At 33.6% G+C, this 15,535-nt stretch overlaps 1 protein-coding gene across 3 annotated transcripts in view; it reads right to left on the bottom strand.

The window, feature by feature from the left end:
* The window catches only part of LOC128236832 (catalase-like), a 21,527-nt gene continuing 5,992 nt past the window's right edge, over positions 1 to 15,535 (bottom strand). Inside the window, exons 4-13 of one of the 3 annotated variants that reach the window (XM_052951952.1) lie at positions 14,770 to 14,900; positions 14,399 to 14,449; positions 13,413 to 13,592; positions 12,416 to 12,607; positions 11,375 to 11,527; positions 11,062 to 11,200; positions 8,578 to 8,732; positions 7,772 to 7,939; positions 6,026 to 6,060; positions 1 to 794 (exon numbers count right to left, since the gene is read on the bottom strand). In XM_052951952.1, coding sequence (XP_052807912.1) covers positions 6,031 to 6,060; positions 7,772 to 7,939; positions 8,578 to 8,732; positions 11,062 to 11,200; positions 11,375 to 11,527; positions 12,416 to 12,607; positions 13,413 to 13,592; positions 14,399 to 14,449; positions 14,770 to 14,900 — 1,199 coding nt within the window. In that variant the 3' untranslated portion in view covers positions 1 to 794; positions 6,026 to 6,030. Of the gene's footprint in view, positions 795 to 4,889; positions 4,916 to 6,025; positions 6,061 to 7,771; positions 7,940 to 8,577; positions 8,733 to 11,061; positions 11,201 to 11,374; positions 11,528 to 12,415; positions 12,608 to 13,412; positions 13,593 to 14,398; positions 14,450 to 14,769; positions 14,901 to 15,535 lie in introns of all 3 variants that reach the window. The other 2 variants (XM_052951954.1, XM_052951953.1) reach the window with 2 other exon arrangements.

The following is a 15,535-nucleotide window of genomic DNA, read 5'->3' as shown; positions in this document are numbered from 1 at the left end:
TTTATTATTATAAATTGTTTATTAATGTCAACTACATTGAAATGTTTGCTAGACACATGATCACTGATTACAATAAAGACACAGAACTTCATCTATGGTAATTTGCCTTCAAATACACAAAATTGAATGATAATTAACAAAAAATCAATGATTATAATGCCAAAATGTTTTGAGCATAATATATGTCGTAATATTTCAAATAATCAATATTGAAATTTAACAATGTAATCAACATTCAATTTAAGTTACAGAGAAAATATCAATTTAATTAACTGATAATGTCAGTCTTTCGTGATAACCAGCAAAACAGTTTATGTTTCATGAAAATACAAAATCAATGTAAATCAATGTTTCCATACTTGGTAATACTGTAAGCACTCAATTGCGATAATGTGATGTTTCTATCATCATTCATACATAAAATCAAATATAATATAAAGTGGTCTTTTCAAATAATAAAAACAGTATTTACAACCTTTAAACAACAATTATATAGGTTCAATGCACCAGTTGTCAAATTATATTCCCAATTTTCCAGAAAATATAACACTTCTTCACATAAGGAAGTAATTTTCGATTTTCAAATTCTTACAGTCACTTAGATCTTAGACCAATGTTAGTCTTAAGATATCATTGCAAATAATCATACTTATCATTCAAAGCCCAAAATGAATGAAAGGCATAATATTCTCGTCACAACTTAAATTGCAAAAGTTTGAACAATTATGTTTCTTCTTCTGTAAAAGATCTGTTTATATATGAATCCTTCACAACTGCGCTGCAACCGGTTTGCTCTGGAATGGAAAAATACACACAATTATTGATTATCCATATACCTATCTTCACCTTAAGTTATCCTTAAAGATTGTTTGCACTGGGCTGGTATTCAATAATGGTCCAAGAACGATGTAGCCAATTGGATAACTTGTTATTAATAACTGACCAATGGAGTGAATGAAGTCAATGATGTATGACCCTAAGATCAACTTAAGTTGCATATTGAATACCACCCCTGGTCGGCTGGGCCAGGGTTCTGTTTCAAGCAAGATCTTAGCATACATGCCATATCCCCCAGCGGGGGGAAATCCCGGAATTTCAATCCATCCCCCCCGGTCTCCCAGCGGGAGATAAAAATCCCACGGAGCTAAAAAAAATATTATTTTTTTTTTAGATTTTACATCAGGCAATAATGACAAAGTGAAACCACAGTATGTGAGTGAAACTGAATGTAAAGAAACAACTCCGCAAGGGTGAAATGACTGTTAAAAAAAAGGTTTGATAAATGCCAAAAGGAGACCTTAACAACAAGTGATCAAGTAATTTGAAGTAATGATCAAAGGCAAAGAAATATTACTATTTTGGAAAAAGAAGAAATTAATAATATTCATTCCATTCTCTAAGTGTCTGAACGTCATCATAGCTGATAGTTTTAAGCAGAATTTTTTAAAAGACTGGAGGAAGGTAAATTTTATGTACAGTATATTGACATGACAGTGTATCATAAGATTATGATAAATCATGATATAAAATCATTCTCTTTCTACTATGAGGTTTTCATAGCAAAATATATGTGAATACATTTTTTCGTACTTGTGTCTAAAAAAACAAATTTCACCAACTTAAACCTGCTAAAATAATACCCCTGAATACTACCAAAATCCCCCGGAATTTTCAGCCTTTCTGAACAAATCCCCCTGAATGGTCTCCATGTATGATCTTCGTTGTAAATTGAAATTATCTAAGTGTCATATTTTCACTATTAAACTACACATTTGTGTGAATCAAACGTCTGCCAGTATTTAAAATAAACACAGTGGAGAAAGAAAAGAAATTAACTTTCTTGCTATTTTTGAAGCTTAGATACAGATTCAAGATATATTCAATTGAAATCACAACTAAGACCTTTTAATGTAATCTGCCCCAGATTTGTTTATGACATAAGTTGGGAGTTATTCAATGTATGACTGAGTTGTATGTTGTCTGGTAACCTCAATTTTCATTCCGCAATATTTTATGTCTTTGATTTATTGTTGTATTGGTGAGTCTTAAAATATGTAAGTCAAGGGTAGTTTTCTATATTGGTCTTAACTGGATCGGTGTACCAAATCAGATTGCATGGTATAAGGTATTATACCGACAGTAAATGAAGTAAATGATGCACTGTCACAAGACTGACTTAAGTAGGGCATTGAATACCACCCCAGGCCACTGCAAACAAACAATTTTTAAGGATAACCTCACTATTATTTAAACTGGAACATTCATACAGAAAGTCATACTAAGGGGTCGAAGCATATCAACATGCATATCATATGATATCTATATCGAATCTGTACTTTTTTTTTACTAATTACACATTCATGCATCAGCGTTACTAGTCAGTACTTACTCACGACAAAGTTCATGTGAACTGAATGTAATATTTCAAAACTTATTTGTGATACTTCCTCAGTACCTGAATTAGATCCATGAATTTATCAGTGTTCTGTTTCTCTGTATGTTCCTTGATAATAGGGATAATACGGGGTGGTTTACATCCACATTATATCTTTGAATAATACTTTTGTTTAAAATATTTGGTTATTTAAAGCAGTATCGTATACATTTAAAATATTTGGTTATTTAATGCAGTATTATATACGTATAAAATGTTTGGTTTTTAAAGCAGTATTATATACGTATAATATGTTTGGTTTTTTAAAAGAGTATTGTATAGGTATAAAATGTTTGGTTATTTAAGGCATTATTGTATATACAATTTAGATGCTACGTTAACGGAAATAAATCACAAAACCAGGGGTCGTATTTATAAAGCATCTGAATATAATATTTCACCTTCATATCAAAACTAAAAATTACCTCAACTGTTTTCATATATGCAATATTTCCATATTTGCACTTTATATACAAGGACTTTAACATTTATTTTACCCTTTTGGCCAAGATGGATAAACATTTATCTGGGGGTTATAAAGAAGTTGAGTTTGTCGCAGCATGTCACGCTGTGTCACATCAAGCCTTCATTCCAAAATATTGTCTCATGTATCTCCAAATGTTTAGCACTTTATTCATTTAACTTCATAGGAAGCATTATAAGCATAGGCAATAGTACACCTGCAATTTGTTTGATATTTAATTGGTCTATCAGGAGTTATGGCCCTTGACTTAGTAAAAAAATGTCTGAAAAAATATGGGTCGTTGTGCACCTGCAATTTGTTTGATATTTAATTGGTCTATCAGGAGTTATGGCCCTTGACTTAGTAAAAAAATGTCTGAAAAAATATGGGTCGTTGTGCACCTGCAGTTTGTTTGATATTTAATTGGTCTATCAGGAGTTATGGCCCTTGACTTAGTAAAAAAATGTCTGAAAAAATATGGGTCGTTGTGCACCTGCAGTTTGTTTGATATCTAATTGGTCTATCAGGAGTTATGGCCCTTGACTTAGTAAAAAAATGTCTAAAAAAATATGGGTAGTTGTGCACCTGCAATTTGTTTGATATTTAATTGGTCTATCAGGAGTTATGGCCCTTGACTTAGTAAAAAAATGTCTGAAAAATATGGGTAGTTGTGCACCTGCAGTTTGTTTGATATTTAATTGGTCTATCAGGAGTTATGGCCCTTGACTTAGTAAAAAAATGTCTGAAAAAATATGGGTAGTTGTGCACCTGCAATTTCTTTGATATTTAATTGGTCTATCAGGAGTTATGGCCCTTGACTTAGTAAAAAAATGTCTGAAAAAATATGGGTAGTTGTGCACCTGCAATTTCTTTGATATTTAATTGGTCTATCAGGAGTTATGGCCCTTGACTTAGTAAAAAAATGTCTGAAAAATATGGGTAGTTGTGCACCTGCAATTTGTTTGATATTTAATTGGTCTATCAGGAGTTATGGCCCTTGACTTAGTAAAAAAATGTCTGAAAAAATATGGGTAGTTGTGCACCTGCAGTTTGTTTGATATTTAATTGGTCTATCAGGAGTTATGACCCTTGTCTTAGTAAAAAAAATGTCTGAAAATATATGGGTAGTTGTGCACCTGCAGTTTGTTTGATATTTTAATTGGTCTATCAGGAGTTATGGCCCTTGACTTAGTAAAAAATGTCTGAAAACTAATATCACATCCAGATCCAAAAGTGTTGTGGCTACACTCATAGAACTTCATTGAAATGATGATCAGATGTGCACATGTGAATTGTTTGACATTTCAATTGGCCTTACTGGAGTTATGGCCCTTGATTTTGTCTGTGTCTACACTCATGGTAGTTCATAGAAATTATGGTCAGTATAGGCTGATGTGCACCTGTGAATTGTTTGAAACGAAAAATGATCAAAAATTGGCCTTAAAATCTTACAACATGCTCTACCTTTGCAGCAATGTACAGGTTCATGAAAGTTCATAGGAATGTTGGTCATTTTTATAGACAAATTCTCATGATGTTTATTTCAAAACATGGCAATTAACCATTCTTGTGTCCAGGCAATGACTTATGGTATTCTGTTCTAACTTTAGTTTAGAATTAAATATATATTACAATGCCTTCTGAATATGACCCCTACTTCACGACTTTGAAATATAAATGTACATTTTTTTTTTATAAAACGCTAATACATAGGCAAGCAAGGTGTCTGTCTGAATGTACAGTGTTTTCTATAATGTACAAAAGCCAGCATTTTTATAAAATGTCACTTAAATGCCACACTTTTATCGATCAATTTTTCAATAACAATCTGAGATGCTAAAAATTACCATGGAAATACAACAATTATCTGTCACCCTTTAAAAAATTCTTCATCAGTCTCAGATTATATGCTAACAATATACCCTAAAAAGCAACTATTTTCTGTTTAGTTTTATTCCAACACATAAGTGACATACATGTACATGTACTTACATGTAAGCTTCTGCCTATGCAGATGGCTATGTGAAGCAATTTCTTACACATTAATAACTGTAACTTAAATAGTGGATATAAATAATCCAATTTTATATTTTTGGAGAATTGAATTATTACAATAAAATAAATAAATAAAGGATTTGAAACCATAAGTGCTCTGTAAAGATATATAACCTATTGCCATTATTTTGGCAGTTTTAGTTGTATTTGAATCTAAAATTTGATACATATGTTACACACATGCATACCGTATTTGTCCTTATTGAAGTAGACGCCCTAATAGACACTCATGCCCAAGCCCAAATTTCTCCTCAGTTCCTTATAAAAGGATCAAGCAAAGCTCAATCTTTTTGGTTTGGTATAATTTCTGTTAAATTCTCAATCTGAAGAGTTTTGAGACATTTAAAGAAAATTATCATTACAACCATGAAAAACTCTTTTAGTGTCTTAAATGAAGTCTCAGTAAGTCATTTTGCTAACTGAAAACTTTGATAAGCTTAAGGTTTTTTTAAGAAATTTGGGCCTGGGGTTTAAATTAAGTGGGTATTTCGTGCGATTCTACATGGGAATTGAACAATGCTCCTGAATGAAGCATACTAAGCTGGAAACATCATTTTGCTGCCATTTTGTTTTCAGCATACATGCTGACATCTTTTAAAGAACCATCTACCTTGTTATACTAAGGTAGGTTACTCTTTTGATGATACTATGATTATCATTTTTGCGATGCATGAAATGCATATAATGTTCAGTTTCCATACCCATTTAATGTCGATTTGATCAACATTTTTGTTTGTTTTTGTTCAAGCATCACAAGTATCCATTATAAGTATAGATCATTTAGGATGATTAAAGAGTTGAATTGAAATCTGAAATAAATACAACCATTAGCTTTTCATGAACATAGGAATAATACGTTACTACAAATCACTATGAAAATACGGTATGAATGTTAATTGTAGTGAACATATCCTCAACATTGCACTTCTATATACCATTTTGTTTGGCATATGTTGTTTGTGTTAATTGCTTGATTTCAGAAACTGTAGCGAGAAACATGCATAATGCAACCACAAATCCAATTAATATGTTTCGCTCTAAAAGCGTTTTCTCTAACCATTGTCTTTCCTTACCACTGTTACAGATGGGTATGTTGCATACTTGTGTTCTAGTAGAAAAATGGCAAAGTTTATCTCAACACTATTTCAAGGGTGATAACCAGACTCGTGGATTTTATAGTCTAAATCTGCTACTAATGTTCACATGTAATTGTACTTTTATTGTTAAGGGGTTAGGAGAATTGAAAAAATATAACCAAATATTTAATTGGCTTCAAATAAAAAGATACACTGAGTAAAACATTGAATTATAACAAAATAGAAACAGGAATGGGGATCTAGTTCATATTTCAGTGGTAACAGCACAAATAGTATAGGTTTATATGTATAGGAAAAAAAAAATATAACTTGGAAATTGTAGAACATAAAAAGATCATAAAGGTCGGCTACAATGTGAAAATATTGAAATAGAAGAAAAAGATATTGTGTGCATAAAATATCAAGCCCTAATTCAGATGTCTTGGAGTTTTACCTGTAAATAATGTTGAAATAACTGAATCCGATAATATACCTTAAGTAACTAAGCTATACTTCTATTCTAAATAACCTTTAAAATAAAATAGAAAATACAGAAATATAAATATGACTTCTTCAAACACAAAAAGTACAAAATGTACAAAAAGACTCATGTGAAGTAACTGAAAAAGAGAGTGCTGAAGCTCTATTAGCAATGAATGATAACATAAGCCCGGGTTCTGATGGTTTTAAATGACAGAATTTTACATATCATTTTGGATTCATAAAAAGTTATTTGTTAAATTCCTTGAAATATTCATATATCAATGTTAGTCTTACACAATTACAAAAAATGGAATAATCCATTGAATACCGAAAAAGTATAAAGATGTCTCATCTTTGAATAATTTGCATCCTGTATCTTTATTAAATATAGTGAAACTGGTTATTCAGCACATAATTCATAACTTTCATATAGGTTTCATGAAAGGCAAATATATTGCGGCAAATATCTGATTTAAATATGAATTTTTAGATCATTTAGATGAATCTAACAACCCCGACCTTCATCTTTTTGCAGACTTTGAAAAAGCCTTTGATAGTATTGATCATGAATTCATGTTTAATCTCTAGGATACTTTCATTTTGGTTACTCTTTCAATAAATGGATAAAATTATTTTATCAAATTACGCAGGCTTGAAAAACTAACAATGGTCAATTATCAGATTTCTTTACAATAGAATGAGGAGTAAGGCAAGGCTGTCCCCTATCCCTCAATAAGAAAAAAATCTAATATAAAGAGTATAATTAAAGATTATGAAGAATTCAAAAACACTGTATTTGCTAACAATGCAACATTTTTCGTAACGGTACCAAAATTTTTATTTACGCCCTTCTTAAGACAATTAACAATTTTAGCATTATCTCAGGTCTTAATATGAAACAGTCCATAGTATTAAGAAGACTACGATATTTGAAAATTATAAATTCACCCGGAACCAAACTATCTTTCTCCATGTCCGATATATCACTTGTTCAATATTATTATGTATATAATATTTACTGATGTAAAAATGTATATAAACAAAAGTTAATAATAAAAAAGGAAGGTTACACAAAACTAATATTAATAACAACAAATTCTTGGTTTATAATTAGCGTGCAGGGGGGTGAATTTAAACAAGCCAGTCTAAAAGGACAAATACGGTATGTTAGCATTAATATTTGAGCACCCTAAAAATCCTTATGTGACATTCATGAAGATGAGATCATTAAAATAAATATGTAAATATTAATCTACAAACCTGGTTCTTAGCCTTCAGTTTGTCAATCTTTTCCTGGATCATGCGTCCATACATTGGATCTGCCTTGGCAAAGTTTCCGATGGCGCGCTTCTGAATAAATTCCTGTGCCCCGATCAGATGACCGGCAATGTTCGATGTCAGGTTCTCGCGGCCTTCATCTGTCAGGACCTGAAGGAGCATGAGTTACCAGTTAGTTAACAAATAAAAAAGTTTTTTCCTGAAGTTACCTAAGCACTTCTTTTTCCATCATAGTATAACAACAGGTCCACACCAATCGTGACAAGGTTTGTATGTTCCTAATTTGGTTATCGACAATATATGTGAGTGAGTTTGAGTATCCTGCTTTCTTTTTGAGGCCATGTTATCTTATATTTTTTATAAATCAAAAGGCAGTACTAATAACACTTTCATTATATACGCTACTGATTTAAATGACATAGAAGATATGTAATACAATATCTAATCACAATTTAACAAAAGCCCTATTGTCCTTCCGAAAGTCACTTAAACCTAACGCAATAATACTTATCATAAAGGACATCAGCAGATTGAATTATCGCCGTATTGCACTAGGTCAAATACTGACAAACATATTTTGCAATATGTATCAAAGATTTATGATGCATACATAATAATATTATTATATTTTCTTACAAGATTTAAGTGATAAACTATGAACTCAGCCATTAATTAAATAAAAAAGTAATTTCATTTATTATAAATGAACTATAACTTCAATGTTTATAATATAGGATTAATAATTATTCCTAGATGTGTGCACAGCATAACAAGCCGTGCAATCTCACCTTGTTGAAGAATGTTCCGACTTGTGTGAAGTTGTCATCATCGGCAGTGTTGTATCGCCCGACCTGCCCGTTAGAATGCTTGTCCATGTGTTCCAGCCATTTTGGGTCGTCCACCGGCCCTTGGAAACTGTTTGGGAAATAGTTTGGTGCTCCACCTAGGATCAAAAGTATAGTTATCACAGATGATAACAGTGACAATCACAATCCTGAAAATTTAGTTTGAATATGGGTCTTTGAACCCCAAAGCAGGTCAAAGGGTCTTAAAACCCTGTGGAAATTATTTTCAAAGCCATTTTTAATGCAAATACCCAGTAAAGGATAAAACTTAACTAATGTTAATAATTGAGTTCATAATCCTGATTTCAGGGTACATCCAATGTGTTATCATTCCTGGAATGGATGTGTTTTGTTGCTCACAAAACTGCAATCTTTATTCAACCTGAACAGATGAGCAAAACAAGAGGGCCAAATGGCCCTGAATCGCTCACCTGTCATATATTGCACATTGGTTTGATAAGAAATCTGGATGGTTCAAAGTAGTTAAGGTTTTTTAGAAGTCTGGGTCATTTTTTACCCCAATGCCAAAGTTTGGACAATAAAGGTAGAGGACCACTTAATGATGTATTATGCCAAATAGCTCTAGTCCTTGTGAATTCGGAGAGAATTTTTTTTAATGCTTCTATTATATACAAATATTGAAAACCTAAGCCTATGAACATGGGGCGTGGCCAATTTTGACCCCAGGGCTGAAGTTTGAACAATCTTAATAGTGGTCCAATAAACTATGCTTCGTACCAAATATCTAAGGCCTTTGCCTTTTGGTTTCGGAGAAGAAGATTTTTTAAGTTTTCATCATATACATATATAAGGAAACCCATGACCGCAGGGGTGGGGCCATTTTTTGACCCCAGGGCCAAAGATTGAACAACATTGGTACAAGTCAACTAGATGATATATCATGCCAAATATCTAAGCTCTTGTCACTACTTGATTTTACGTATGTATCTATGTATGTATATTTGTTATTAATTGTTGTATGTGGCCCATATTGAAAATTGGTATGTGTACTAAATATGTTATCCAGTTTAAATTAAGACGTTACTTGTCTTTGTGAGTTCGGAGAAGATTTTTTAAGTTTTCACTATAACACATATAGAGAAAACCCATCAGCCCCGGGGTGTGGCCAATTTTGACCCCAGGGCCATAATTTGAACAAATTTTGTAGAGGTCCACTAGACGCTGAATCATGCCAAATATCTAAGCTCTAGTCCAAGTAAGTTCAGAGGAGAAGATTTTTGAAGTTTTCACTATAAACATATAGAGAAAACCCATGACCCCCCGGAGCGGGGCCAATTTTGACCCCAAGGCCATAATTTGAATAATCTTTGTAGAGGTCCACTAGACGATGAATCATGTCAAATATCTAAGCTCTAGTCCAAGTAAGTTCAGAGGAGAAGATTTTTGAAGTTTTAACTATAAACATATAGAAAATACCCATGACCCCCTGGGGCGGGGCCAATTTTGACCACAGGGCCATAATTTGAACAAACTTTGTAGAGATCCACTAGACGATGAATAATGCCAAATATCTAAGCTCTAGGCCAAGTAAGTTCAGGGGAGAAGATTTTTGAAGTTTTCACTATAAACATATAGAGAAAACCCATGACCCCCCGGGACAGGGCCAATTTTGACCCCAAGGCCATAATTTGAACAATCTTTGTAAAGGTCCACTAGACGATGAATCATGCCAAATATCTAAGCTCTAGTCCAAGTAAGTTCAGAGGAGAAGATTTTTGAAGTTTTCACTATAAACATATAGAGAAAACCCATGACCCCCCGGGGCGGGGCCAATTTTGACCCAAGGGCCATAATTTGAACAATCTTGGTAGAGGACCATTTGGTGATCCTACCTACCATATATCAATGGCCTAAGCCTTGTGGTTTGGAAGAAGAAGATTTTTAAAGTTTTTCCTTTCCGTTGCCATGGCAACCAGAGTTCTGCATGGAATTCAATTCTTTGAACAATTTTCAAAGGGGACCACCCAAGGAACATTCCTGCGAAGTTTGGATGAAATTGGCTAAGCGGTTTATGAGGAGATGTGGTTTAAAGTAAAAGTTTACGGACGGACGGACGGACGGACGCCGGACGGACGCTGGACAAATTGTGATCACAAAAGCTCACCTTGTCACTATGTGACAGGTGAGCTAAAAAGATAAACAGGGCGCTGCAAACAGATACCAACACCGGTTTGTTTCTTTCCCCAGTCAAACAAGGGACAGAGCTGAACAAGCAATAATTCAAGATTCATCAGCTTTATATATTGTCACAGGTAACTTGTGTAACAAATTTCCTGTGACTATTTTGAGCATTTTTCAGTAAAGGCCAAGGCTAACGTTAGAGCCCTTGCAGAAACAAAGGTTATGACTTTAACCTTGATTTTTTTTTTTTTCGAAAAACAAATGAGCTACACAAAACAAATATACCCTGGTTATCTGTGACACACTGTGGTCCGTCCCGCTGGTAGTTCTTGAGACGAGCATTGTAGGGGCAGTTAACGGGAATCTGCAAGTAGTTGCTTCCGAGGCGATGTCTATGTGTGTCGGAGTAGGAAAACAGACGACCCTGAAAATTGGTAAGAAGACTTGAAATTACAGGAATAAAAAAAAATGTAGTAAATGTCGCCCAGAGTAACGTATTTTTGCGAAAATGTCTTATTGATATAATGTTATAAAACTTGTCTATTTATTTTGAAGACTCTTGTTATTCGGAAATCAGACAGGCTAAAAAAATACAAACCTGGAGCATCTTATCGGGGCTGGCCTCCACTCCAGGGATCATATGAGCCGGGGAGAAGGCAATCTGTTCCACCTCCGCAAAGTAGTTCTTAGGGTTACGGTTGAGAACCATCCGCCCTACTGGAATTAGGGGGAACTCACCCTGGGGCCAAATCTGTAGATCAGCAGAAAATATCATCTGAGTTTAGCCATTTATATTGTCGTCATACCACTACAAACAAACAATTTTCTTAAGAAAAATTAAGATCTCTTATTTCTCCATGGAGAACATATACGGTATGCCCTACTGGAATTAGCAGACATTCTCCCTGTTGACAGACAGTGAAAGGCATGCAAATTCGCCCTTTCAATGAATTTAACAGGTAAATTACAAGGAATAAAAATTCTCCCTGTTAGCAGATAAAACCTTAATAAATAACAAGCAGTATCTGATGTATTCTATGATAGAATGATCAAGGATTATAACATGTACTGAAATAGTTATTTTTGTGGCGGGTAAGCATCCAACAAGCCATCAGAATTAAAAGGGATTCTTTCAAGGGTTAATTTTGTTCAAAAAAAATAATGGTTTAATTGTTATCATTCAGAACAGAATTAAAATAGAATATTATGACTTGGAACTATGCCAATGAAATTTAACCTTTTTTACGATTTCCTATATAAAAGCAGTACCGGTAATTAAGCCATAATAAAACAAAAATTCTTAGAAATATTAATTTGTTGAAGCTAATGCTATTGTAAGCATGTCTGAGGATTAGATGGGGCTTAAGTATCCGGCCCTGATTTCTCGAAACTTAAGTCCCTTATAACAGGATTAAGCTAAGCTCACTATTTTTGGTTTTCAATAAATTGCGTAATCTTAACTTCTTTAAGAGTTTTTGTATTTTAGATAGGAATTATCATCATGATTATCAGAATAAACATTTTTTCATTTATCAAAATTCTATTTAAGTATGTATTTTGGCTAATGGAAATAAGCTACTTAAGCCTGTTTAGCTTAAGAAGTTTCGAGAAATTGGGGCCAGTAAATTAAAATACACACCTTGGTAAGGTCAAATGGGTTCCATCTGAACCTCTCAGCCTCCTCATACGTCATCACCTGAATCTTGAGGGACCATGAAGGGCTGTTTCCCTCAGCAATGGCGTTATACAGGTCGCGCATTGCATAGTCTGGGTCTGTGCCTGAGATCTCCCCAGCGGAGTCCGCGGAAAGGTTTTTGATGCCCTGGTCACACTGTAAGATGACAATTCTATGTTAATTGAAAATTATTTTTGGCCTTGAATTACTAGTATTACAAATTAGGTCATTCGAAGTCAGATTTCAGTTGAAAAAAAGAACGAAAAAATAAACTGCCATAAGGCATTGGTAATGTGTTGTTTTATTTTTATATTTTATAATAGTAATCAGTAAGCAGTAGCCATTCAAACAATACTCAAATGATATGGCACCAAAATTTAACAATACCACCGATGGTTCGATAATTTAAACATGTTTATTTGTATATTCGTAACCTTAAATTTAGCGTGGGCATCTGCAATACTGACATGTGATAAGTGATGGTATTGGTAGTAGAGTATTTTTTTCACATACACAGCCTTACATTTTTGTATCCCAATCACAATTACTAATGCTGTTCAGAGTAGACGTGTTCAAAGACAAGAATTGATCCTTTATAGACATTTTTCATGTTTTGCAAGCCTTCAGTAACTTTATTTTACTACCTACGATTTGCAATACTTCAAGCAATTGGAATATTTGATATTTTCAAATCTATGAGGCAGTCAACAATAGTGTTCTTAATGCTTTCTGCTCTGTCAAAATTCATAAATAGTTTGTTTAGTGTTTCCCTACCCAGATAGGTGGTGGTGGGTAGAAGTTTTTAATATCTCAAACCCACTAAATCATTATTAAAAATATGATAAAAAAAATAATATAATATTATGACCAAATCAAACTAGCACGTATTTTTGTGAATCGGATGGAAAATATCAAACTATTTTTTTTGTGGCCTTAACTTCTGCAAATGAACTGTACGAACCTTCCAGTGGAATTTACAGTATACGGCCTTTCCCTCCTTGTTGACGAGCTTGAATGTGTGGCTTCCGTAACCGTTCATGAAACGATAGCCATTGGGTGTACCTCGGTCAGAAAAAAGGAACGAAACTTGGTGAGCGGTCTCTGGACGCAGACTGATGAAATCCCAGAACATGTCTGGATCCTGAGCGTGATGGGAAAGAAAAGGATCATACATTTTTTATTTTATAAATATACAGCAATTAACATTCCAGTAATTATTTAAATGCTACAGCTGAAGAAGGCTCTCCCGCCATGTCACATAGAAAAGCAGGAATAAAATTAAAAAAAAATGACAAAATAGTAGGAGAAAAAAGCAGTTCATTGCAAAAAAAGTAGGAAAATAAAGAATTTTGTATATCAGCTTAAGAACAATTTACAATTATTTTTTATCTTCAGAAACAGTTTTACCTATTTCATGAAACTTGTGATGATAAAACTAAGAACTGAACAACAGCTTCAAGTTGTTGAAAAGTTAATAGCCATGAGGCCATCTCAGGTCAGAAATGTTTCAGTTGACTAATATGCACCGCTTCAAAGTCACAAAGTTATCGATGAACCAGATGTATTAATCAGCATTTTTCACAAAATAAAGAAATAATAGGTTTAAACAAAAAGTAAGAAAAAATAGGCCTTTTAAAAAAGTAGGAAAAAGAAGGAAACAAAAATACAAATAGAAACGCTGGGGAGCCAAATGTAGTAAAAAGTTGTCACAGATAGCACAGAGAATTCAATCGTAAACAGTTGTCTAAGATAGCGCAGAGTATTCAATACCACTGTGTCAATCAAAGGTTAATTAGTAGCATACGTATATTGAAAAAATACATTGTAATTTATCCGCAAACAACTTATAGCTTAATAGCTTTTGATATGAGAATAAATAAAAAAAACGAAAAGCAAAGAAAACACTCCAATATGGAGCAGAAGTGCACCATAACCCTTAAATAATACCTTCAAGTGAGTTTGGGGGTTTCTCTTCTGTGTGTGAATGAAACTGGGGAACTGAAAAAGGAACATACCGGTAATTATGAGACATACAATGAAACATGGTTAAAATGCAATCTGAAAAAAATATGATTATTTTTTAGGAAACCAACATGCTACACAAATGCTGTTTGATGATTAGCTTGGATTAAGTTTTTTTTACTCAGTGTTCAGTTTTAAGAAGGCTAGAAATATAACATGTTAAAGCTTTGTCAAGTTTTGAACCAATTATGAAACTTTTCCTCCACACGTTGATTTACCATATTTTAAACTGAATTGAAACACTTAAACATTAGAAATACAGGGGTAAACCATGCTTTTTCACAAAATGTTTTTACCAGGAAGGGATCCCGAATGAAGAAGATGGGCGTGTTGTTTCCGACCATGTCCCAGTTTCCCTCCTCCGTGTACATCTTGACCGCAAACCCTCGAGGGTCACGTGCTGTGTCTGCTGACCCAGATTCCCCACCTATAGAAATATAGTTGTTTTTATATTCATTAAATATCAAAAGCGTCTCTTGAGCCATCATCCGCAACCACGGTACTTTATTCCGTTATACTTCATAAATACTGTGGGCCAATTGACTGACAATATATTGTTTTAATGAATATGCATGAGGCAGGGGAGACAACTCTTCTTCCAATGAATTCACATTCAATTAAATAGGCATGAACAACCACACAATGTCAGTTGAGCCTTCATGGCCGAGAGGTGCTGACTGATGTCAAAACTTATTTTACTGCAAAGGTGAAAAAAAAATCTATAGGAAAGCATCTGGTACCTCACAGAATCAATGAAACTGCCTCATCAATTAATTCATGGTAACAAGATTTTCCGGGGACATGCTACCCTCCTTAAACTTGTCTAACTTCTTTAATGTCTATATCAGAGAATTGTTTTTAAAAAATTACACCATTTCATAGTAAAAATAAGTAAGTATTCCTCGAGGTCAGAACCCCAAACCCCCCTTCCTTACATTAAATACATACATATCATGTTTCCGAGAGAGGGGTGTATGTCAATAGTTTAAAACTTTCCTTTGGTTAATCAGGATATTCATAGTTTCATAATATAACTATTATTATTATTATATATAACAGCAT

This window comes from Mya arenaria, chromosome 6 (genome assembly GCF_026914265.1).
Source record: "Mya arenaria isolate MELC-2E11 chromosome 6, ASM2691426v1".
In the NCBI taxonomy this organism is placed as follows: domain Eukaryota; kingdom Metazoa; phylum Mollusca; class Bivalvia; order Myida; family Myidae; genus Mya; species Mya arenaria.
The sequence above is the reverse complement of the archived record's forward strand: the minus strand, read 5'-3'. Positions and strand labels throughout refer to the sequence as shown.